Source organism: Mya arenaria, chromosome 16, assembly GCF_026914265.1.
Source record: "Mya arenaria isolate MELC-2E11 chromosome 16, ASM2691426v1".
Taxonomy (NCBI): Eukaryota; Metazoa; Mollusca; class Bivalvia; order Myida; family Myidae; genus Mya; species Mya arenaria.
In genome coordinates this window covers 556739-583750 of record NC_069137.1, presented here as the reverse complement: position 1 = coordinate 583750, position 27012 = coordinate 556739, and the positions used below count along the sequence as shown (strand labels likewise).

Sequence of the window (27012 nt, the reverse complement as noted above, 5' to 3'; positions counted from 1 at the left end):
GGTTTGTCTACCTTCCAGCGTTGCGTAAACGATACTTAAATTAGGGGGCAACATTCGATGCCTCGGCAGCGAGTAAATAGGGAGTGGCTTATTGTAATTTCCCTCTGCTATGTACCTGTCTGTTAAACTCAGTGTTCTATCGTTAGCACACCCTGGAGAAATGTTAACACACAGGGCTTATCAGAGCAGACGATGAATTTCCCCACACTACTATCTACTATATGAACTAAAGATGACCAAGCAATGTTTTCCAGGTATTTTCTTTGAAATGATTATTTTCCTGTTCCTAACTGGCATTTTGTAAGTTCGACTAGATCTTTTTTCTGCATCCCTCTGAAATGTTTAGAATCTACATTCTCATTCCAGTCCAAAATAGCAAGATATATTCTCAGTTTGGAATCCAAAACTTATTTTATTGCCAACATACTATAATAATGCTCTCTTGAATGCATCCACAACCCTAGTACAAATTCACCCCATTGTAAACGAGTTAGCCAGGATACAGTTTAGTCTGCAATACCATAATTAAGATAGTGTTGACACCTTTAATTGATAATTACATGTCATTGGTTGTAATCTGGTTTGTGTATTGATAACAGGAAAAGAAATGCACATTTTGAGTAAAAAAGGAGGGAACTCAAACACAGACATACATGAACATTTGCAAGTCATGGAACTAGGCTCTGCCGTCTGTTAAAATAATTACTTTGGGCAGAATAAGAAGACTCAAAATATGGAATAAAATAATCAGCACAAAGATATTAGCAATGAAATTCCTGACTTTTTAAAAAAAGACAAAGTTGTTGTTACAAATGTTATGACTTATGTATCATGTAATTTTCTGCTCGGAACTACGCGTTTCTATTCGGCAAACAGTTAACAAGGTAAGACTGCAGGATTTATAAATAGATATACCTGGACTGAGGCTCGTAATAGCTTCATATGTAAGATCGTGGCTTATCATTTCTTTGCCAGAAGCGGATATGATTTTATTGTGTACAAGCAAGAGGTTCAGACTGGATGCAATTTACGAAGCGCTATATTCACTTTAACATTTGAAAAGGTATTTATGAAGCATGTTTTTCAAAGGTTTGCAATTTGTTCTTTAATATCGAGACGTACGGAAATCTGTATGCTCGAATAATGCATGTAAGATTTCTACTTGAATTGAAATACCTACGCTCAGTTGACTTGTTTCGTGGTGTGAAAGCGCATCCGTTATTATGATACTATTAGGACGCAGATCAAACCTTTTTAATGTTTGAAGCTAAAGACACGTGACATATAATTTCGACATCGTTGAACAAAGTATAGTTATTTCGTGAAAGAAAACACGCAACTGTGACTTTTACCAGTATTGCCAACCTTAAATGAAAATGTGGCATATGTTATTGTAGACTACTGTTTACAATCTATTTCAAAATACTGGACAATCACCCTTAAGTATCATTAACAAATGTATACAATTATTTCATGAGGTATGTCATATTAAACATAATTTAGAATGTTAAGGTACTTGTAAAACGCGAATATGCATATACGATAATCAACCCTGCATATGCAGAGGTATGGACCTTTAAAGTTTTAATTTTTAACTTTCTTTATCAAATTTTCTGTCAAAATATCTCAAAATTGAAACCTGTAAATGAAGATAAAGTAGATAATGTAATACAAATATGTGTTGTTTATTTTCTTATAAAATTAATTCACATTTCAGAATCATATAACTTCTTAAATATGCATTGAACAAATATTCCATATTAGAACATTTGGTAAAAACGTCATGATTTTTTAGAATTTTTAAAAAGTAGGTACATTTGAAGTTTGGTCATGAAGGCAATGGTCACAGAAAATAGGTTATAAAAACAATAAAAATAACTCGTTGTTATACTTAAATAAAACATTTGTGTTAAAACTGCAAATCATTAATATATAAAGCGACGTATAATTTTATTTATTCAGAAAGTCACGTGACAAGCAGACTTTATAATGAATTTCATGCCTTAAGTTTGCATCATTTACATCTTTGCACATGGTACACTATTCCCTGTCAAACACTTATTGATAAAGTGAATAGCCATATGATATTCCTGTAATATTTCGATGTTAAATAATGAAAGGTATCATCTTAATAAAAAATAGACAGTCTCAAAGGAAAAATAAACTATTGTTACCATGGTAATTGACGTTTCATTAACATTTACAAGGTACATACACAATTTAGGTCACAATACATAATATAATTACGAAAAATTTTAACAGAAAAATAAAATACAAAGTTTGTATTGGAATCACACTGTGGCTAAAAGTATTCGTTCATAACATGTGTTTCTTGACAATAATAATGCAGAGAATCTGTGAGACTCTTTATTGTATGACTGCTGCGTGAAAGACTCTATGTCAAATTATATAGTTCATTGCACAAAGCTGAACTTGTAAGGCTCTGTAAGTGAATTATATGGCCTGTTGAAATTGAATATTCATACAAAATACATGCACACATAATCAGCATAATCATAATCAGCTACACGCATTGACAAAAAATCTTTGACAAAACATAGTATTCAAACGTATTATACGGTTTTGATAGGTTATAACAAAACTATTTCAATAAGTCGATAAGTAACTATGTTGAAGTTTTGATATCATCTTATAAAAAAAGATTATGAAGCTCAAAAAAAAAAACAAAGAGAAAATAGAATTTTCTAGATGATTGTCTAACTTCATTCTTCCTAAACATACATGACTGATTATTGTGCTACTTTATCAATAGCAAATCACATCAATGTTTTTATTTAATAACTTGGTTTTTAATATGTCCTCATTATAATGATAGAAGAAAGAAATTGATATGATATACACATACAAGTAGGGAACGAGTTCATTGCCTTCTAAGTCTGCATCAGTTAGATGGCAGTGAAAATAACAGTAAAAACACATTAATGTTGAATAATTACTCAGAATGGCACAAATATTTGTCATGAATTGCAATGACATAACACAGTTGCGTACTAATCAGCATCACTATTAATATCTGTTTCACTTCTGATCGCATGCTTAACCTTTATTTTATCAGCTGTTGAATGTGGAATCACACCAAATGTGTTTTCTACTAATTTACAATAATGTTTATCCACAGAAATTAAGTAAATTACAGAATTGATTATATTTAAAATGACATATGTAGTAATTTTCATTGTATTATTATATGTTCCTAAGAAATTTTGTATAATACATACACACACACACACACGCACGCACGCACGCACGCACGCACGCACGCACGCACGCACGCACGCACGCACACACACACACACACACACACACACACACACACACACACATATATATATATATATATATATATATATATATATATATATATATATTTTTTTTTTTTTTTTTTTTTTAAAGATCAAATAAAGCAAACATAGTAAGTCTTTAAAGCCAATGGAACTTGTTTTTGTTCAATTGAAAATAGCGAGAACAATTTTTTTATTCCAATTGATTTACTATGAACACAGTGTACATGCTTACACTGTCAAAAGGTTCCTACCTTATTAATCCTGATATCCTCGGATTTTATTGTTGCATGCATTATAATGCACCACACCGTTCTAATTTTAGTCCACTTTAAAAAACAGTGTGTTTATTGTAAATAGCTCTTGCAGAAAAATGCACTAGATAAATGAATGAAATGGATGGTATCAGTATGTAGATTATTAAGTAAATTATATGAAATTCAATGAAACATTTGTGTTTTCATCCGATTATGACATTTAATTTATAGAGGATATTTGTTTATTTCAGTGTAAGATTGTATTTTATTTCACGAGTGTCATAGATAAACATATTTTCACGAGGGGCGAAGCCACGAGTGAAAATGTAGTTTTTCATGATCAGGAGTGAAATTAAATACGATCTTACACTGAAATAAACAATTTTTCTGTTTCTTTTATGCTTATTTTCGGAGTTTTATGTTTTTTTTTTATTTATTTCTGAATTACCCCCTTTTTTGAAAAGGGTGGGCTTTATGCCGCTACCCGTTGGGCGCCCCTCATGCATAATTATAGCTGTCAACTTTTCGACTTTCGGTTTGCTGAAAAATAGTTCTCTGCTATTCATTCTTATAGCTGAATATTCGCTCGTTTTTTATTGCAAAGCTTTATGAACAGTAAAAAATGAAGTATTATTAGTGCACAAATGTTCCAAAAAATAATGAAAACACTATTTTAACCAAATTACTACGCCGCTATTTATGGAATGAAAATTTGGAAGGTCAAATGTGTAAGCAAAAAAAATGTGGATACTCATTGGATTTTAACCATTCATCTTAGTTTAAGACTGCATATACGTGTGTTTTTATAGTAAGTTAATATTCAGTCATCTTACAGGCCAGTCTGTTTCGCTTTAAAATGTTTGCTTTCCAGAAGGGTAAATGCCACACTAGTTTGTTGACACGTTTTGAGATGTGGGTGGGGTAAAAAATATCGGATCTATCTGTAAATTGTTGTGTGAATTCTCCAGGAAGCTCATTTTACGTACTACAACGGTTAACAGTTCAAAATACATTTGAACGATGCTATAAAATTTAATTCATGTTCGAACAGTTGTTTTTGTAATTTGTTTGGAATGAAAGCAAATGTTCGAACATTCAGCTTCAAAGATCAGTAAAATGTTTGATAAACGGGATAACCGGTAATAAACGGTAAGTTGTTAATTTCCAATTATATATTTATTTAAATTTATAAAATATTTCTTTATTTTTTTTAAACATTTTTCGACATAATTTACTGAAGTCCAGTGTTCTGTTTTGACCAAGGCAAGTACATGTAACAACAAAGGATTTTAAAAGTAGTTCTGAAAATTGATATTTTCACTCCTTATTTTGCAGTGAAAATATCAAATTGATATTTTCACTGTTGTTATTTCACTGTTAAAACGCCATATTTCATCGTAAAGCATGAAAGAAAACATATTATACCCCTGTTTAAGTTGTTGCATGAAGAAAGCTGCACAATATATCATGAAAGTTATATCGAGCGATGCAGAATTGCTGAAAAAAATCATATTACAAAAATGCCCGGTTTATTTCGTTTCACATGCTAATATAAACCCGTACCAAAACGGATAGAAACGGTATTTATGATTTATTTTTAATACTATTGTCGGCAGTAATATAACGTTACCTTGTTGTTATTGCCGCTTAAATGATATTTTTATAGGGACCAAAACAAATGTTTGCTGTTTTAAAGGAGATAACAAGATACTTTAACATAAAAGGTAAACAGATAAACAGCTATACAATTGCTGAAAGCGGTTCTCTGTAGATTATCATCTAGTTATATATGCCCTGTAGATTGACTGGATTCGATTTAAACCTCTATTGTCTGTGTTATTTAGTGCAAAAGGCAGAACCTGAAGAGTCTGTTGCCTGAAATGTCTGAAATGTCTCTATTGTGCAGATCTTAACAGAACAGAACATACAATTTACTAAGACTTGTACATCGTCTATAATACACGCATCGTTCATTTGTCATGCAAACATGCAAACGTGCTTATTCCAACTTATTCCAACTGTACAAGATAATGGTATGACATCTAATTATAGGTCGAACTTTTACATCTCAACAGTTATGTTGGAATTTTTAATTTTAACAGTTTTGTGGTTGTTGTTTTTAAAAAGTTTGATTATTTCATTATTTTTATAATATATGTATTTTGTTGCAAACATATATATGCGTTTAATAACATCGTCATAACTATTTTGCTGAGATCTATATAACATTCAATTTAAATTTGTCATATATATCAGTATCTTACAAACAATATCTGTCTAGATTTTCCGGGTTAAGAATGGAATATTCATTAGCCAGGGATTCTACATATAATGTCATGGCTACCATTCAGCAGTATACTATATGAATCACTGATATCATGGCACGTTGGGCGCTATTGCATTTTTATATGCATATCTGGATTAGTATGGGTTGTAAGCGATGGTTGGTTCATATAAGGTCTAGTCTACCATTCAGCAATATACTACTATATAAAAGACAATCGTAATGCTCTACAATATAGCTGTTTTAAATCATACTTTTAGATATCAATCGACACATACATCATATCTGAGCGGACGATTCAATCACCACATGTTCTCTCAAAGTGACTGCCAGTTACCTATGCTTTTTACAAACAGTATTGTGTGATACATCATTTAAACCATTCAAGTTTCTAAAAAAGTAAAAACCAACACATCTGCAGTGTTCAGCCTTGAATTGAGCATTTTCGCCTATTTGACAAATGCCAAGGGAGACTAAAACTAAAAATAAATTGTACTCTCTGAAAACAGGTTGTCAATCTTGGACTGTATTTTGTACGTTCTATAAAGTCTGTAAACTTTCAACAATCAACCTCACTTCTACTTACACTTTATATCCAAGATACCTGCAATCTCCTCCGAAGTATTCCATGGCGTTTATTGTTCCGCATTGACTGTAACATTCGATAATTCACTTCGTCTGGGATGCTCTCACATTACATATGTTGTTCTATGACCTTGACCTACAGCAAGACAACCAAAATATCTGTGTTCTCTTCCTTGCCCTTAACATTCAACAACATCTCATTGACGCGCTTGTTCCAGTCTTAGAGTGCAACCCATACATAATTAATTTTGAAGTTTTTTGTTGTTGTTTTTTAAATTGGCACTTCATTGTGAAGATGCTCAATGGCACCTTAATTCGCCTCTAATATATCCAGTCGTATAGTTATATCTTGGAGGTTGTTAATCCGACCCTTGTATCAGGAACTTTAAAATTGACTAAATCTGTTTCAGAAACACTATTGCTTTTATGATTTCATAGTTTTCGTTAAATTACAACGAATTTGCCTGATTTAAGATCTTATTGCCTGTAATATTCAACACCTCTGACGGGTACCTTACATCAAATTGTTTTTGTTTTACACTGTCACCTTCACCACTGCTGTCTCTCCTTTTATGCTTGTATTTGCGGTTGACAAAATTAACTGCAACATAAGTTATTCAATATCCATTTAAAGGTTTAATACTCTCATAAATATCATTTGCTTTTGTTATCAATAAAAAATTGCTAAGTATTTTGCCAATCTCAGTACGGACTGATTAATACTGAAAACATCTCTTAAACACATTTAAAAATCATTTAAGCTATAAAATATAGCTGGGTGTAGCTTAATGGAGCTTAATGGAGTGGTTAAAGGACTCGTTTGACATTATAGTCTGGGCACATGTGAGTTTGGTAGGTGATCGCCAAGCCAGAAAATTGTTTATTTCCGGGTTTTCCGGTTATCCAATAACAAAACACCATAGCATTATGCCAGCGAGAAAGACCTAGTTATATAACTTTCTTCACTTTCGCTTAAAATATATAAAATATAAACTAAATAAAGCTACATTATCTTTTGACAGCAGTTGGAAGCACCTGCCTAATTTTGAACATTTCTTCGTGATAAAACCTTAATTTATGAAGCAAAAAAATAAATACCACATGTTACAATGAACTCAATTTAAATTGCTAACCCATAACTTCGCTTATAAGGAATACATGTTGTAGATTTGTAAGATAATGCCCCATAGTATATAGACGGAACGATACGTGTGTTTCATTTAATTACAAATAACTGGCAAAGTCAGTAGAGAATAAAGTAAATCAATTGACATCAATAATTATATGAACTTTGAATCTCCTTTCTACTTTATGTTTAAGATGTTGTTCCGTGCCTTACCTGTGGTAATGATGGTGCTTACGACCTTTGCAGCGCATGTTACGGCAGGCCGATTGAGCAGAGTAGAGAGCCAACTCATAAAAGTTATGGCGGTAGGTATTAATGTCTGCATGACAACCGTTCCCGCATAAATATCCTAGGATCTTACATGGACTCAATATTAAGGTTCAGACATCGAAACTTTTATGTGCAAATCATCATCTGTTTAGTCTGCTGTTTAGCGTTCTTTAATATCAGTTAGTTAGATCATTCAATTGTAACAGCGATAGAGAAAAAATGTCGCCAACAGAACTCTATTGACGAGTCCATTTCACATGTAATAGCCGCATAATCAGACGTGTAAACCCTGCTATGTCGATTGGTCGCTATTATAACTGATGATGCGATCTAAAATAAAATCTACTAATGACACGTGACATGAAAAGGCAACCAGCAAGTTTTGTTCAGGCTGAACATGCGTGTTATTTTTGAAGTAGTGAACTGTGTTTTAAATAGATACAATAATATTATATTTTAATAATGCCATCGCAGTTGCGTTAATAACACATAAACCGTTTTTTGGGACACCAACATTGAGTTTCAAAGATAATTGTTTCGACAGGATAATTCTAAGCGAAGACCCTTCTATTTGTATTCACAGAAAATGGACACTATGGATGCAGACATCCGATCATTGGTCACTAAGGTAAAAGAGATTGAAGTACAATCAACTTCCAAAGCTTCCGAAAATACTAGAACTTGTATTCACAAGACTGACTATACACCAGGACAAGTTGGAAAACAATATGAACTTAAACAACTTAAAAGTACCCTTGGAATGTACCAACATTCATTTGCCAAACACAAAACGGAATTCTTGGCAATAAATAATGTTATCAAAGACACTTTGGTTGAATTTCGTGAAAATGCATCAACAACTGTAACAAATTTAGTTAAGACTGTCACTGAACATGTCAAAACAAGTTCAGATAATATAGCTATGACTTTGGAAAACATATCTAAATCATCAGCTAATAGTGAGAGTACATTGCGCTCTGAAGTGTTGAATTATTCAAAAAACATAAATGCTGAAATTCAGAAGAACTTGGACAAGCAACTACAAATGACAACAGATGAAATGAACAATACAATGACGGGACTGATTGACAGAGCAAATAAAGTTGTTGACATCATTGACGAAAGGAGATCTACTATTGAGGATAATATATTTGGCGTCATCAGTACACGTAAGTTTAACCTAGGAGAAGCAAACTCATTTATAACCTAACTATACAGTGTACTTATTTTGAAAATACCTCTGAGGATGCCAACACCAGTTTGCACGAAGTTGCAATAAATGCCTCCCTGAATGATCAATGCAATGGCATTCATAAATTTGAGCGGTTGAGTGTTGGAGCCACTAGATGTTGTTATCCTTCGGAAAAACGCTTTTTTATCATAATTTATACACAAAATATAATCAAAACATGGTCGGTATGAAGTACTATAAGTCACCATAAAGGTTAAAACTCGAATTCGATACTTTTATCCTCACTAAGATATAGTAATTATAGTTCGACGCTGTAGTGCCTTATTGTTCTATCTTCGATCTCTGTATTATTTGAATGTTCACATTTTGGTCTTTCGACAAGTATTTGTTCTTCATTGAAATTAAAGTTTAGTTGAAACGTTAACAAAACATGTTCGCAATGAAAGTAATTATGAGAGCGCTACCGGCTAGGGAAACCTTATACATGGTTATCCCTTTTGTCTACATTTCAATACTTGAACAAGCAATTGTCATTTTAAACATTGCCATCTAAAGAAGCCTATTAAGAATCCACTTATCAACAATTGTTTAACCTGCCTTGAATTACGCATTTAACACCACCACCAAATGTCTGAATACACTTCACTTTTGTTTATATATTGTATCTTATCAATGTTATAAATGCACTTGAAATGCTCATTCGTCCAATATTTAGTATATATAAGTGAATGTACTATTTTTCTGTATAGTTCACGACCCCTGGAGTGACTGGTCATCGTGGTCTGATTGTTCGAGGACTTGTGAGTTTGGCACTAGGACAAGGCACAGAACCTGCAATGCCCCACCGGCCGTAGCTGATGCAATATGCATTGGAAACGCTACGGAGACAGAAGAATGTCACATTTGCCCGTGTGAGTAATATCTGATGAACAGTTGTGTAAATGAATCATGCGAGGGTTTATAATTTTTACAACGTGCTTAAAAAGCAGACCATTATATATGGTTAAAATATTTCGAAATAATTCTTTGATTGAATTGTAATAACTTTATACGTTTGTTTTGAAACCCAATCTCATGGTTAAACTGATTTTCTTTGTTAAATGAAAAGAGCTCATTTTCGCCTGTGACATCATAGAGTGAGTATACACTTATTTGATCTTTACATACCTATTACTATTGTCTTAGTTCAACATATTCCTAATGCTAACTATTTGCTTTCGCGCATGTACAACTCGTTTAACTCAAATTTTAGCTCAAAACATAGTCGGTATGAAGTACTATAAGTCACCATAAAGGTTCAAAGTCGAATTCAATACTTTTATCCTCACTAAGATATAGTAATTATAGTTCGACGCTGTAGTGCCTTACTGTTCTATCTTCGATCTCTGTATTATTTGAATGTTCACATTTTGGTCTTTCCACAAGTATTTGTTCTTCATTGAAATTAAAGTTTAGTTGAAACGTTAACAAAACATATTCGCAATGAAAGTAATTATGAGAGCGCTACCAGCTAGGGAAACCTTATACATTGTTATCCCTTTTGTCTACATTTCAATACTTGAACAAGCAATTGTCATTTTAAGCATTGCCATCTAAAGAAGCCTATTACGAATTTACTCATCAACAATTGTTTAACCTGCGTTTAATTACGCATTTAATAACACTACCAAATGTCTGAATACAATTCACTTTTGTTATAAATGGTATCTAATCAATGTTATAAATACACTTGAAATGTTCATTCGTCCAATATTTAGTAATTGTAAGTGAATGTACTAGTTTTATATAGTTCACGACCCCTGGAGTGACTGGTCATCATGGTCTGATTGTTCGAGTATTCGTGAGTTTGGCACTAGAACTAGGCACAGAACCTGCAATGCCCCAACGGCCATAGCTGATGCAATATGCATTGGAAATGCTACGGAGACAGAAGAATGTCACATTTGCCCGTGTGAGTAATATTTGATGAACATTAGTGTAAATGAATCATGCGAGGGTTTATAATTTTTGCAACGTGCTTAAAAAGCAGGCCATTATATATAGTTAAAAATATTTCGAAATAATTATTTGATTGAATTGTAATAACTTTATACGTTTGTTTTGAAACGTAATCTCATTGTTAAAATTCTTGTCTTTGTTATATCAACAGAGCTCATTTTCGCCTGTCATAGATTGAGTATACACTTAATTACCTTTGTCTTAGTTCAACATATTCAACATTCATTCATATTCCTAATGCTAACTATTTGCTTTCGCGCATTTACAACTCGTTTAACTTAAAAGTTTAGCTCACTGTCAGTTCATGACATCCTACAAATTCGTGTAGGTCTTTAATTTCAGAATGTGTTAAATGCAAACCGAAAATGTAAACACATTACCAGTCTTAGAATATTGCCAAAAAAGCTATCTTTTTCAGTTAGAAATTAGAACAAAGTTCGAACTACAATAAATTTGTCTTGATTGTATGTTCAGATATTTACTGATGTAAAATGATTATACGACAGTGTAGAAAGGCAATATAAATGTATGGGATTGTCGAGTATAAGGCATTCAAATTCATTATAAGGCCAATGGCTTGGTACAATCACAACCATTATGTACATCATCTACTTTAAAATCACACGTACTTCTCTTGAATTTCAGCCGACTGTCAAGGCCTTTTAAAGCTAGACGCCACTTTGCCGTCGGGCGCATACGACGTCACATTGGACAGTGGAGAGAAAGTATCCGTATACTGTGACATGGAAACAAGCGGTGGAGGGTGGACGGTGAGGTCAATTTGATATTTTATAATGTCAGCTATCGGTTCCAATTCAGCGCTGGGATAGAATTTTAAAGACGCAATTTCAATTACAAGTTACGTCCATATACGTTATGGTGCGTTTTTTTATAAGAACCACAATTCAACTTTCATTTATTTTTATTTTATTTTTAGAAAATATATTTGATACAGTGTTATGATCCAACTGGTGAACATATAAGTGAATATAAGCTGGTGCTCGCTTGGTAAAAAATGGTGCGATCTAACACCCAAAAATATCTTTTGCTTTGAATATATTGCTAGCGATGACTAATACAACCTCAAATTCCTTATTGAACGGTAGGTATGCATAATAAGGTAAACATACTGAGTAACGTCACCATATTGGACTCATGCTTAAATGAAAATGATTTGCATATCCGTACACAATTTTGAATGATGATTAAAATTTAAAACAAACAAACAACAAAAATAAACAAAACGAAAACACTCTCGTGTTGTATATCCATCAAGCAAAAACAACGAAAGACAATGTGTATATTTGTCTTTCCCTCACATTTCCCTTATGCATTTACTTACTCAATATTCGTTTATCCTTCGAAATGTCAGATGTAAAATACAAAATGTCAAATATGATAACACACTGGAAACCTCGTAATAAGTCCAGTACCAGTAGTCAAATCTTTAAAACACACACTGAAGAGGTACATGATTTACTTGAAAAACAATTATTTACTTAAAATACAAAGATAAACATTATAAGTAATTCACGTTTTAATCGCATTGAAGTTCTCAGCGATCCTATACGAGTTGAATGCATCAGATCGGAGCAATATTGATGCATGCTTTTGTTTTTATCCTTAGGTCTTCCAGCGGCGATACGATGGATCGGTAGATTTTAACAGAAGCTTCGCGGAATACGAGAATGGGTTCGGTTCTTTAGATGCAGAGTTTTGGTTAGGTAAGATGTAACTGTAGTAGAGCGGTTATATAGATCTTGTGTTTCAACAATCAAAATGGAGAGACATCATATGTTTGTTAAAGATTTTGCTGACGCTAAAGACATATCGATGGATGTTGGATCAGAGAGCTTTACTAAATTAGATTCGGTAAGATCAAGAGATAGACGACTAAAGGGTTGCAGATTATTTTATGCCTCTACTAAAAGAGGGTTGAAAAATAATATTGCCCTTATTCGCTAGAACGTCCGTCCTTCCGTCTCCCACAAACTTTATCATCAATAACTTCCAGAAAGATGATAATTTATCGGAATTACACATAACATGTGAAGATGTGCACACAGGTTCCGTGTGTGACTTATTTTAGTTACCTCAATGTTATAGCCCTCGACCTAGAAACAAAGTTGCATCTTTGGTCACATAAATCTAAAAACAAATATTTGCCAGATTGATGAGAATTTGCAGGATTTTTTTATCAGCACCAATAAGTGCTGGTGCATAAAGTTTAAAAATAGTTTATACCGTATGCACGCTTGCGGGGTATATATTTCCATCATTCTTTGAGCTAGACTCCAAACTTTTACAGGGATTTATTCAGCATGTGAACTCGCGCATTCTGGAATTTTGTATTTTTTCCAAGATATTGGCAAAATTACTGCCCTGATAATGTTTGACATAGGGCTTAAAGAGCATGCAACCTCATTTCGTGAATTTATCCAAGGGATTGAGAACTACAGTCATGAAACCATACATGAATGCCTCTGAAGCTATGAATTTCGAATGTCTGCATCCAGTGACAATATCGTTATGCCCCTTGACTTAGTTGAAATGGCATTTAAAGCATGGCAAATATTACAACCCTAATTTTGATAAACAAATGAGTGAATCATGGGTGTTTTTTTAACTGTTCCACTCATTTAGTATAATCAAAATTAGTCATTAAGATCATTGAATTTAGTGTTAAATTTACTAAAAAGTTACAATTATAAACCTCAATAGAGGTGAGTCTTAATATTATTGTCATTGTTTATAGCCAGGTGACGCCTTAAGATATTAGTAAAATCTGCTGATTACTTTCATGCAATAAACGAATGAAAGTACATCATACGCTAAGTTGAGACATATTAGCTCTTTTTTTACATGTAAAATCGGACGTAAATGGTATTTTTATAATCTTTAAAGGTCAACATAACATGATTGTTTTAGAATTTTGGCCATGGGTCTTACCGTTTTTTTTTCACACAAAACTCTCTAAATTGATACAAAAATAATATTGGGTCATCTATCATCTACAAGTCACAATGTTAGAGTTTGAATCCTTAATGCAATTTTAGTCTATATGTGACATTGTCCTCGTACGGTCAAGGTCATGGTCAATAACAACAAATAAAGAAACAATGTTCTCTTCATTTTGGTAGTGTCTTATATGACGCCTGCACACAGGTTTATCCCATGTAAAGACACCGTTTTGGGGCGACATATCATGAAGTATGCGGAACAAAGTCATTCATTCTAGTTTAATCATATCATACCTTTGATTTATTTGATCGTAAAGTTTGTCTTTGTTGAAAGTGTACGGAAACCACTAAATGTTGCTCCAAACATTCCGACGTGTCGATTACACATTATTATACATACCATTCTCAGCAAACTCATATTTAAGTCATTTTTTCATTCATAATAGGGCAATCTAAATAGCTACTTAAGTATTCTTCTATAACTATAGATTTAATAGTGCTTTATTTAAATATCACAGTATATGACTTTATTGAATCATTCAGTAACATAAATAATATGTTGCATGATGATCTGCAAGGCTCATCTGGCTGCGATTTGTCGGACGGATTTTTTCCAGCATGTGCACTTTCACTGGAAACGTGTGCAAGAATTTAAACATATTAGCAGTTTAGTTTAATCGACAGAAATGAGGGCATTTATTCTTACTATTTTTAGTGAATAAACGATATACTTTCGTCTTGCTAAGTGTCCATTTTTTATATGACTTGTATTTATTCACGGACTATGTCAGTTAAATAATAGGATAATGTTTTCAATGAAGGTGAACATTCGTTTGATTAAAACTATAAGTTGAAAATATGACACAATACGAGTCTTAACTCATAGAAATATTTGCTTTTAACATCCATCAACTAACCAGATCGTATTTGGAAACGCTTATTTAGAGCACTTTAAAACCAATTTCTATTCGAATTTCGGAAATGAAACACTGGTCAGGTATAAAAAAAACATGGATAGAATATTTTAACAGATTATGGCGAATTTATGGTTTATAGGTAAATACTTTATTGTTAATCCAGGGTTCGCACGTTCGATCAAAGTCTATACAATTACACACATAATAACAGTATTTAAATTCATAGTGACAAAGGACAAGAAGAGGAAAATGAGTTGTATGCGAATATCAGAGAGCTTACAGATATATGCTTTACGGAAATTTTGCAATAGCCTTTTGAAACTTAACTGTGACATTTACATGTTCGTTTATCTTCACGAACAAGTACAAGGACATATTTTCTTTTCCTTCTCATGTCATGCATTATCTAGAAGAGCAAATAAATGACAATACTACATATTCACGGGTTTCACTTTTAAATATACAGTTGTTGCTTTTCAGGATTAAAATACCTTCACGACATGACAAGAAAAGAAAATATGACGTTACGTGTGGACGTGAGAGGTACAGGATATAGAAGTAATGCTGGTTACGATGTTTACTCTGGTTTCTACATCACATCTCCGGATCGCTACGAGTTCTACGTCTCTGAGAGAATCGAATCGTCAAACAGTATGTTAAAAAATATTTTAAAATGCATAACTCGGAAATGAAATCTTTGTGAAGTTAACCTTTTTATTATATAGCCATAATAGTCATGTTACATTTTAGCGCGTTTTCCGAGCATCCGTCGTACCCAATCTTAAATTTATCCACATATATCTTTTTTTTAAATATACGATCTCTATTTTAGTGTCTGAGTTTGCTTTCATTTCTTTAATTATTTGTAACCGTTAGCATAGTATAATTAACATGTATCTCATTTATGATTTGAAGCATGTTGTAGTACGGAAATGATTTATCAGGTTGGAGCGATCAATGTCAGTGTAATCTACGTAGTCATCAATAATTGATATACTATGTTCTAACCGACTAATATGAGAAAGGGTGGGAAACCAATTGATGATGGAATTTCTGAAATTGGTAAAACTATCAAGCGCAGTATTTATTGAAGGCCGATCGGCGCCTATATTAGCTGTAATCGTTGGTTGTGATGAAACACACGTCCAATCACTGGTTTTAATTGCCTTTCAGTGCAAAGAAGTTATACCCTGTCACAGACAGGCGGAACATCGTTCCCAAACCATCGACCGTTCTCGACCTATGACCGGGATATGGACAATCCGGATATGGACAACGATTATATAAATTACGATGACTGGAGTAACGATTTTAACTGGAATAGGCTCTATGATTATTCGAAGGAGACCAACTGCGCTAAGACTGTAGGAGGTGGTTGGTGGTATAGTTCTTGTAACGGAAACCTGAATGGACGATTCTTTAGTAAGCACTTTACTTATAAACCCCTTCGTGGACCTTCCTATTATTCCTATTTAAGGACATCTAGTATGATGTTTAGACGTAGGTCCTAGTAATCTGAACCTTACTACTCCTACTAAATGCTTTTTTGGTGTTTTCATCTTATGTGATAACCTACGTTATACTAGTTCATAAGAAGTACATATGCTTTCTTGTTTGGATCTAATATTTGCAATGTTAGTTTGCCATTAGTTGTATTCAAACAGAGCAAATGTAGAAGACTATGTGATCTGAGTTTAGTTTGATAATGTAAAAATAGCGTAAATAGTATATCCATTTTATTGCAGTTGATAGTTATATGTTTGTAAATCGTAATCAATAACTATTTTAATTCAGTTGATTATGATATGTTTGTAAAGCGTAAAGAATAAATATTTTATTTCAGTTTATTTTAACATTGTTTGAACTTTGGAAAACGATTTAAAATATGTTAAATTCATTGATCCATGTAGGCAGAGCTATTACTTAAATTGTTATTTTGCTGTGTATAAGCTAATATCATAAGTGAATTAAATGAACTGATACAACTTTTTCCGTTAATCATAGTGTTATTAAAAATTCACCTTTCACAGAAATAACAAAATGCCAATCATGTACGATTTGCCTTTCATTGAAACGTACAAAAGGCTAAATGTTTAGACGGTACAATACGTGTGCTATTTATTTATATTTATCTCACTGATCGAAATTAATAAATGTACGATAAACATGTACTATTTAGTATTCTTAAACGCCAAAAAACAACTGATTCGACCGTTTTTATCCGCCATGCACTTATTTCTCAAAACATCTAACATCCCTGATAACAGGAATAAGCAAAGCTTTTTTTCTGTTTAAGTAATTTGTATAGTACATTTAGAACTTTCCGAACAACCGTCGTATATACCGTGAAATAGCCATAACCATTATGTTAAAGTTACGTTAACTCTACTAATATCCATTGTACGTAATGCGTGTTTCAATTGATTTATCTACAGATAAAAGACCGAATACACATACATGAAACACATAGCATTATCAGTAAATGATGGGATTACCACCATAGAACGGTCAGTATATTAACCGTTCGGTTGTTTAAACTAGTTCAGCTGTACACATCATCCTCTCACTTTCCCCAACATGCATCCCTATACTAACCCTTAATGCCGAATACCAGGCAATCAAGCTACCAGTTCCATATTGTATGGTGTTCTTTAGTATGGCAACATTAGGGTTTAAACCCGGGACATTCCGCGTCCAAAGCATTTTGACTTTCGAAATTAATCTTAATTCTAGGTATTTAATTTTTAGCATTACTTTGTTGAAACTGTTTGTGTTAACTGTATGTAATAAATTGTCCCTGTAAATTGAGAGTTTAAACAACTTTGATATGAAAAACCTACACAAACAAATTCAGTAGCCGAAAGCTTAAACATGAACACCAATAAATTGCACAGAGCCAAAGCCAGAAACACAGAACAACGACAAACCTGTATCCACCTGCAACACACACCATGTATGGTGTATGAATCTATAGGTGTTTATCAAAGATTGTTGGGTATCATCTTTGAACAGCCAACATAATTAGTTTTACTGGCTCGTTAACCTTGTCTCTGTGCACAATCGCATCCTTATCCCAACAATCCGAAATGGCGCAGACAACTCATATTAAAAGGTCCTAGTTTATCTATGTTCTATTAACACAAAAAAAAAAAAAAAAGTTGGTGCCCGGACCTTCCTTCTTGACATAAAAAGTAGATGACAAACAAATCAAGACACTAAACGGGAGACGCATAAAGTAACAAATCCACAATGACGTAATTCTCACAACATCAAAAGAACCAGATCTCTGTATTCGTAATTGTCGCGGCATTTGAACTGTCAGTTTAACTGGAGTTGATGTTTTAATTACTTTCAAGTCGCTCGTGCAGTCGACCTGGGAAGCATCTTATATTCAGAAAGTGTATCTACAAGTCAATATTAATACATTTCTTACGATATTGGCGTAGGCGATGTGCGTCGTTACCTAATTTGATTGATTCAATGATAACCGATAATGACGCACGCAGACAATATAAATTTATCCAGTCATTTTCAATTGACAAATTATACGGTGAATATTTACGTTAGACGGAAATAAAGGTAATCCGGAGGCTAATATGGTGCTCATTTCGTCTTATGTATCACACATAAACTGAGGCCTTTCAAGTCCACTATGTGCATGATCAGTTTAACACATATCAAAATTGATCAAACTTTCATTTCGATTTGGGTTCAATTACATTTTTGAAGGTACAATTATCACGCGTCAATATTTATGCGAAAAACTACAGAAACAAGCTTAGTAGCAACAAGTTTAATCATGAACCCGATTTAATGGCACTGGGTAAACGCCAAAGACATAGAACATAAATACAAGCAATCACAAATAAGAAACATGGAAGAACAGCACAAAACTCAAGTTCCGCAAAAAAGCTTAGCATTTATTTTACCACACTTATTTTTCCTCAAAACAGCCAAGCATTTAACGTGACATACACAGTTGATATGAATGGTAAAATATTATCAATTATAAGTGTTGGGGTAATAACATGTGCCGGTAGGTGAAAACAAATATGATGGGTCCAAACACTTAACACAACATCAGGGAACATCCCCGAAGTCGAAAGACGAAAAACAGCTCCTCAAACTTGTCACTTCGTTATTAAGAACCTTGAAGCTCAACTTCCCTTTTAATTCTATCTACTTATTATAACAGTGAAGTTAAAAGGTTATCAATAACATTGAAACTCCACTTCTCTCTCGTCCTAACGGTAATTGATACCAGTGCAACTCAACTTCCCTCTTGTACTATATAATAGTTATAAATAAAAGTGAAGCCCAAAATCGATATTTTCCTTACGGTTATTAATACCCGTAAGCTCAACTTCCTTTTTTTCCTCACGGTTAATAATAACAGTGAATTCTGACTCTCATCTTGTCCTTACGGTTATTTATAACAGTGAAGAAGCTCAACTAACATCTCTTGTCTGAATGATTATTAATACCATTGAAGCTTTACTTCCCTCTACTTCTATTCTAACGGGTATTATACAACCCCTATTGTCATCATTATATATAAACGTGAATCTCAACTTCCATTTTGTTTTAACAGTCATTGGTAACAGTAAAGCACAACTTCCCTCTTGATGTAACGGTTAATCTTAACAGTTAAACTCAATCCATCGTGTCCTAACAGTTATTAATACAATGAAATCTCATATCTCCTATTGTCCTAACGGTTATAACAATGAATCACAAAATACCTTGTGTCCTATCGGGTATTTATAACATTAAAGAAAGTCAACGTCCGTATTGTCCTAACGGTTGCTAAAAAAAAACGAAGCACAACTTCCATCTAATTGTAACGATTATCAATAACAGTGAAGCTCAACTTCTAACTTGTCCTAACGATACTTAATTCCAATCACGCTCAACCTTGTTCTTGTTCTAACGATTGTCTACAACAGTGAAGCTCAACCTCGTTCTTGTTCTAACGATTGTCTACAACAGTGAAGCTCAACCTCGTTCTTGTTCTAACGGTTGTTAATAACAGTGAAGCTCAACCTCGTACTTGTTCGAACGGTTGTTAATAACAGTAATGCTCAACCTCGTTCTTGTTCGAACGGTTGTTAATAACAGTGAAGCTCAACCTCGTTCTTGTTCGAACGGTTGTTAATAACAGTGAAGCTCAACCTCGTTCTTGTTCGAACGGTTTTTAATAACAGTGAAGCTCAACCTCATTCTTGTTCTAACGGTTGTTAATAACAGTGAAGCTCAACCTCGTTCTTGTTCAAACGGTTGTTAATAACAGTGAAGCTCAACCTCGTTCTTGTTCGAACGGTTGTTAATAACAGTGAAGCTCAACCTCGTTCTTGTTCTAACGGTTGTTAATAACAGTGAAGCTCAACCTCGTTCTTGTTCAAACGGTTGTTAATACCAGTGATGCTCAACCTCGTTCTTGTTCGAACGGTTGTTAATAACACTGAAGCAGAAACACAAACTGTTATCGATAAGAGTAAAGTTCAGCCTCAAACTTGTTCTTACTGTTATCGATAAGAGTAAAGTTCAGCCTCAAACTTGTTCTTACTGTTATCGATAAGAGTAAATTCAGCCTCAAACTTGTTCTTACTGTTATCGATAAGAGTAAATTCAGCCTCAAACTTGTTCTTACTGTTATCGATAAGAGTAAAGTTCAGCCTCAAACTTGTTCTTACTGTTATCGATAAGAGTAAATTCAGCCTCAAACTTGTTCTTACTGTTATCGATAAGAGTAAATTCAGCCTCAAACTTGTTCTTACTGTTATCGATAAGAGTAAAGTTCAGCCTCAAACTTGTTCTTACTGTTATCGATAAGAGTAAATTCAGCCTCAAACTTGTTCTTACTGTTATCGATAAGAGTAAAGTTCAGCCTCAAACTTGTTCTTACTGTTATCGATAAGAGTAAATTCAGCCTCAAACTTGTTCTTACTGTTATCGATAAGAGTAAATTCAGCCTCAAACTTGTTCTTACTGTTATCGATAAGAGTAAAGTTCAGCCTCAAACTTGTTCTTACTGTTATCGATAAGAGTAAAGTTCAGCCTCAAACTTGTTCTTACTGTTATCGATAAGAGTAAATTCAGCCTCAAACTTGTTCTTACTGTTATCGATAAGAGTAAAGTTCAGCCTCAAACTTGTCCTTGCCGTTATCGATAATGGTGCAGCTGGAACTCCAACATGTCCTTACGGTAATTATTTAAAGATAAGTTAACTCAAGATCACACTTGCCCTAACGTCGATCATTAATAGAGATTGATGTCTGAGACACCGACATTTTTTAAAAAAATGATAATTTTAGATTATTAAAAAATGGGAAAACTGTTTTACCACTGAACGTTTTAATGAAAAGAAACACGTTTAATATAATGTAATGTTAATTAAGGTTTTCCTAATTGAAGGAGTATGAGATAATAGTTTGATTTAAGAGTACTTTTTCTCTACCAATCTTTTTTGCATCAAGAATATATCAACATAGCATGTATTTTGATATCATTAACCTTTATACAATATCTTCCCTGGATGCACGAAAGGGGAACGATTTGAAAGGGTAATGATATGTTTGATAAAATATACAAATACATAGCATTGCACTAGATTTAAGTTATTAAACAAAAACACTTCAAATATAAATGGATCACACGATATGAATGTTAATTTGGACGTAGACCTTAACGTGAGGATGTAACCATGAAGGTACGTATTTTATTATTGATAAACTATATAATACGAGTTTTTATAAATTGTTTATCGCACATGGTTTTACAATGTTTGTATCGATCAGATTTCTTATATATACTCGTATAAAATAGGAAGTGATAATAAAGTCGTGCATTATTCAACTGATATTTGTTATGTTATTCAATCAATATTTTGGTGTATGATATACTGTACTAGGCCACAACTGAGAAATAATGTTCATAACAACACACGTATATACATGAATTAAGTTTATGGTTCGACTGATAACTCATTTTGTATTTAACTGTATCATTAAAGTGTGGTATGATCCCTCTTTATCTACCTATTTCAATATCGCTGTAATTGAAAAGAACAACCCTAACCACCGACAAAAAACTACGTTAATTACAAAATGCATATAATATAAACGTTGATATATTCAACAGAGGAGGGTCGTGCGATGGCACTGAATAAATACTAGGTTTTAGAGTTCCTGATGGAACTGTTGTCTGTTGGACTTCTAACCATTGGAGTCGTTGCTGTTATCGAATTCTCGGAGAGCGGATTCGGACCACCATATTACATCGGTTGTTTTTTCATAGGATGTTTGGTAAATTTAAAATGACAAAAAGTTACGTGGTACTTACAACTATTCAAGGCCTGTTTCACGCTTTGATATTTTGATTTATTGCTTTAAAAGGCGGTCAACTCGGAAATGATGAGATCGAAAAAAGAGAAATAGGAAGTGTGGTAAGTTTTGTTAATTTAAACGATTATGTTGTTTGAGGTTGGAAGTATACAAATGAATGATAAAATGGTGATATTGCTTCTAAACGCTGTTATATTATGTTAGCTATTCAACTGTAGCATGAACATTCATAATAGACTGACCTGAAAGGCAATATTTAGATAAAGTGACCTTATGCATCGATCTTAGTTGTGAATAATAAAGTTATAATCACTTTTAAATGCGATTATGTCTTATTCATTCTTTACATAACATAATTCAGTCAAACCCATTTTTTTAAACTCTTGTAGTTGCCCTTGAATAACGACAAATTAATTCAATAACCTCTCGTGTTTATTTAAGATAATGGCTTATACTTGATATCAATATGATGCCTTATAAGTTTGATAGTTAAAAAAACACTATCTTTATTGTTTGTAGGTGTTGTTTCGTGCGTTGTGGGACTCTCATTTTGTCACGTGACTCTCGTTTAGTCACATGACCCTCGTTAAGTCACGTGATTCTCATTTATTCTCATGACCCCCGTTTAGTCACGTGACTCTCGTGTATTCACATGACCCTCGTTTAGTCACGTGACTCTCGTTGAGCGTCCGTTTGATCTTAACAATATACCTTTTTATAGGTTAAACGTATATATTTCAGAATGGGCTTGTTAAATAGCCTTGTCTTCAGTTCAACATTTCAGTTGCATTAGAACTTTGGTTCAACATACACGGCGAAAAAATGTAAATCCCGTTCTTTCAGATCAAAGGAAACTCCTTTCTGTCAATGCTCCTAGTTATGGGATGTTTCGGTGGTACCACTCTTACCGGCATTGGAGGTCTAGGTTGGGATTACTCCAATGACAACCCAACAGGATATGAGGACAAAGTTAAAGCACTATATGGTGTTACAATAGCCGTCTGCGTATTGGCACTAGGTACCAACGTATTCGGCATGTGTATTGTATGTGCATATGGGGGCTATTTTGGTTTTAATATTCTTTATTCTCGAAGAGGTAGAACTGTGAAAACCTATGATACCATTGGTACAGAGACAAACAAAACGTTTGTCAGTAGCTTAAAATACATATGTGCATATGGGGGCTATTTTGGTGATGATATTCTTTATCTTTGAAGAGGTAGAACTGTGAAAACCTATGTTACCATTGGTACAGACAGAAACAAAACGTTTGTCAGTAGCTTAAAATGTATCCGTTTCATACTATTTATCAACAAAAGTATACGTACACAACCATAAATACAGGGGATTGCCCAAACGTATGTGAAAACTACTATAGCTCAACAAAACTTAACGTACTTATACCATTCATTTAGAATTTACCCAAACCTATGTGATAAATACTATAGCTCAAGATAGGTACACGTGAACTAAACATGAGAGTTTTCCCGAAATGGGCCAATTATTAGAGCTTTAGTAAGGTCCCGTTCCACGTATATGTACCATAAGCTAAAAGTTTTTTTTACAAACGTATGTGACAAATACGTTACCTCAACACAGGTCAACGTACACCTACCATAAATGCAAGGGTTTTCCAAAACGTATGTGACAAAAACTATAACTCAAGATACATACGCGTACGAGGGTGTCCCCGAAATGTTCCAATTACTTGAGATTAAGTATGACCCAATCACACGTATCATAAGAATTTGGTGTTTGTCAAAAGAATTTCACAAATACTACATTTTTACTAAGGTTCACTTAAGATTTTCATTAATTTGAAGTGTTCGCAAAGATATATTAGGCAAATACTAACGCTTAACAAAGGAAAACGTGTGCGTTTCATTTAGCTAGTTATTTACCAAAAATGTGTTAAAATATTATTGGTTAGCAGAGAAACACGTTTTATAAAAACGAAGGCTTTTCAAACATTTGTACTAAATACTATATCCCAACAGAGGTACACGTGCACGTTCTATTACATGCAAAATGTTCGTGATAATACGTGACATAAAAACGTAGGATTTTTAAAACATTTGTATTAAATACTACAGCTCATCCGACGAACACGTGCACGTACCATTATATCGATGGTTTCGCAAAATGTTTGTGATAAAATTAGTGCTCAACGGAAGAACACGTACACTCATCAGAAATACGACAAATCGGCATAAATGATGGGACAAGTACTATCGTTCAACAGAGATACACACATATATAACATATATACGACGGTTGTCCAAATAACACACTGAAAACAAAACTTTCTAACAAAATACCATATGCATGTGGTTCTCATAAAACAAGGTTGCGAATCACGGCGTCAATATTGCAATGGAGTTTTAATGTGGTTTGCGAATGTTCATTGTTAACATTGTAAGCTGTCTGAATTTGGAATATATCAATTTCCTAGTGATATCAAACAGGCCGTTCTCAATTTGTTAAACATACACAATCCTGGATGACGTAGTGCACAAATCGTTTTCCCGCAACCCCACGTAAAGGTGAAGGCCCATTATACCGTATTTATTAGGACAGGTATATGTTTTGTTTTCGGAGGAGACAAAATCGTTGGATGAATATGTAACATTGCTGCTGCATGCATGTACTAGGAAATGTGTTTAGCAACTCAACACATTGGTTTTGAAATATGATAAGTGTTTCATGCAGAATAATTTGCGGAATATTTGTTCGTACATATAAGACTACCATGGTATGTTCTGCTCGTCTGCACGAAAAAAACACCCAAATTATAGTCGACAACACCGTAGTGCATACAAAGGTTTGCATTGTAAGTGAAGTATCATCCTGCAGGAGTTATAAATAAATGCACCTGGACTGTTGCTCAAATTAGCGGCATATAAAACATCGCGGCTTAATATTTCTGCAAGAAGCACAAAGGATTTACCCGATGCAAGCAAACAGTTCAGACTGGATATAAAAAAGCTACAGAGCGCCGTGTTTATTTCTACATTGAACAAGGTATCTATAAAGCATGTTTTGCAATTGTTTCATTGTGAATATATTGCGCAGAACATATATTTTAATTGTAATACAATTCACGTTTTGATAGGAGAATCTTGTTGATTTGAGACGACCAGCAATTGGTATGTTTGTAGCTCATGTCAGTTTAGTACCTGAACAGAAATTCCTACGCTGAAGTGCCACTTATCTTGGCGTGAACGCGAAACTTTTCAACGTTACTAGATCAAGATGCAGTTATCACCTTTTTGTTTGAACTTTAAATGATAGCGTCGTGTTAACACTACTTAGATATGTGCTTTAACAGTTAATTAACAGGTTGATTCATTGACATACGGTGACGTCAAATCATACGGTTTTCTCTTTTTATGTAAACATTGGTATATATCAGATAATTTGCAATGTGTAGGTTAGACAATGTCAAAATTGGTTAGACTTTTCAGAAGCCATATGGTACAATTTAATCTGTTTTAAATACATCTAAAAATAATTGATTGAAAAATTTACATCGAATTCGAATACCACACACTGTAAATGGAATAGAGCAAGAAAACATGTCAAATTATAATTTTGGACTGCATTTTTGGCATGCTGAATGTACTCTGGTGACAGATTCAACATATAAAGGCAGAAAAAATGTACAACGGTAAAATTGACGAAAATGTTTGGCCTGTGATTGACCATTTCTTGAACACCAATTATCTATTTCAGGGCTACAATAAATCGGTCACCGCTTTTTTACTCAATATTTACAAGGTCAGATATGATGTTACATCGTAGCTTCTGCCTGCATATTATTCTATTCTTACAGCATCAAACACAACAAGATCTTTATCAAAACAGAAAAAAACAACAAAAAAACAGCTTTCTTTTGTTACCAACAGGGAACAAAATTTGATGGATGCATTTCTGCGGGTTCAGATTTAAATCACACACGCCTACGTTCAGAGCCTTTACATGTCTATTCCTCGAATGCTTATTAAAGTTGAACTTTGTTAAAGGCCTTTGATCAGAGGCATCAACCTATAGTGTACGAGTTAAATACATATTGTTTCGTATGAGAGCTAAACGCGTGGCTTTAATTAAATTGTTCAGGTTTAAACTATTGTTGAAATCATGTTTTTGTTAATGGACTATTTGGCTAGTATATCTAAAGTTGTCTATGGACGACAGGTTTTGAATAACATTCTATTTAACACAAAGCAATGTCAAATATTTACAATATAAATATGGTATTGTTGTTACAATTGCCATGTAAATGGTTGCCATGACAACTGTACAATGACAATAAAAATGCTGAAAATAAATCATTCTTATTTGTTAATATATCTAAAGTTGTCCATGGACGACGAGTTTTTAACAATAATATGTTACACAATAATCAATGTGTAATATTTGTAATAGAAATATAACATTGCTGTAACAATTTAATGTTTAATTTTAAATATATTTAATATTAAATTTGGTATAACCGAAAGCAAATTATCAAAGAAAAGAAGCAGCTTATTGCCTGAAACCGGTAGGCTCGAAAACTATCACATTAAAAAATACCCAAAATGTTAAGAAAATAGTGACATTTTCTGGGATTACTACACCCTTATTACCTACGTGTCTGTTGATGAAATTCACTTATAACTCAAATTGGCACGATACCCACACAGATAACGTATTTTGTGGACAATTTGAAACAATAAGCTGATCGGCAATTAAAATGTTCCTATTCTGTTTCAGTTTTAATCCAAGACATTACAATTTCT

General features: G+C 33.4%; 2 protein-coding genes across 2 annotated transcripts in view; both read left to right on the top strand.

Moving 5' to 3' along the window:
• The window catches only part of LOC128222254 (fibroleukin-like), a 48954-nt gene that overhangs the window by 402 nt on the left and 21540 nt on the right, over positions 1-27012 (top strand). The window lies entirely within an intron of this gene.
• LOC128222253 (uncharacterized) lies at positions 900-17062 on the top strand. Its single transcript, XM_052931211.1, has 9 exons — positions 900-1063; positions 7749-7859; positions 8408-8993; positions 9766-9927; positions 10806-10967; positions 11660-11784; positions 12642-12738; positions 15372-15542; positions 16065-17062. Exons 2-9 carry the CDS (start codon positions 7749-7751, stop codon positions 16400-16402), a joined length of 1752 nt encoding a protein of 583 aa, XP_052787171.1. The 5' UTR covers positions 900-1063; the 3' UTR covers positions 16403-17062.

Bases quoted from the DNA above. Each gene is read 5' to 3' on its own strand.
- LOC128222253 (XM_052931211.1), top strand. From the start codon at position 7,749: ATGTTGTTCCGTGCCTTACCTGTGGTAATGATGGTGCTTACGACCTTT. The intron at 10,968-11,659 runs GTGAGTAATATT...CTTGAATTTCAG, and splicing joins AGAATGTCACATTTGCCCGT to CCGACTGTCAAGGCCTTTTA. The intron at 15,543-16,064 runs GTATGTTAAAAA...ATTGCCTTTCAG, and splicing joins GAGAATCGAATCGTCAAACA to TGCAAAGAAGTTATACCCTG.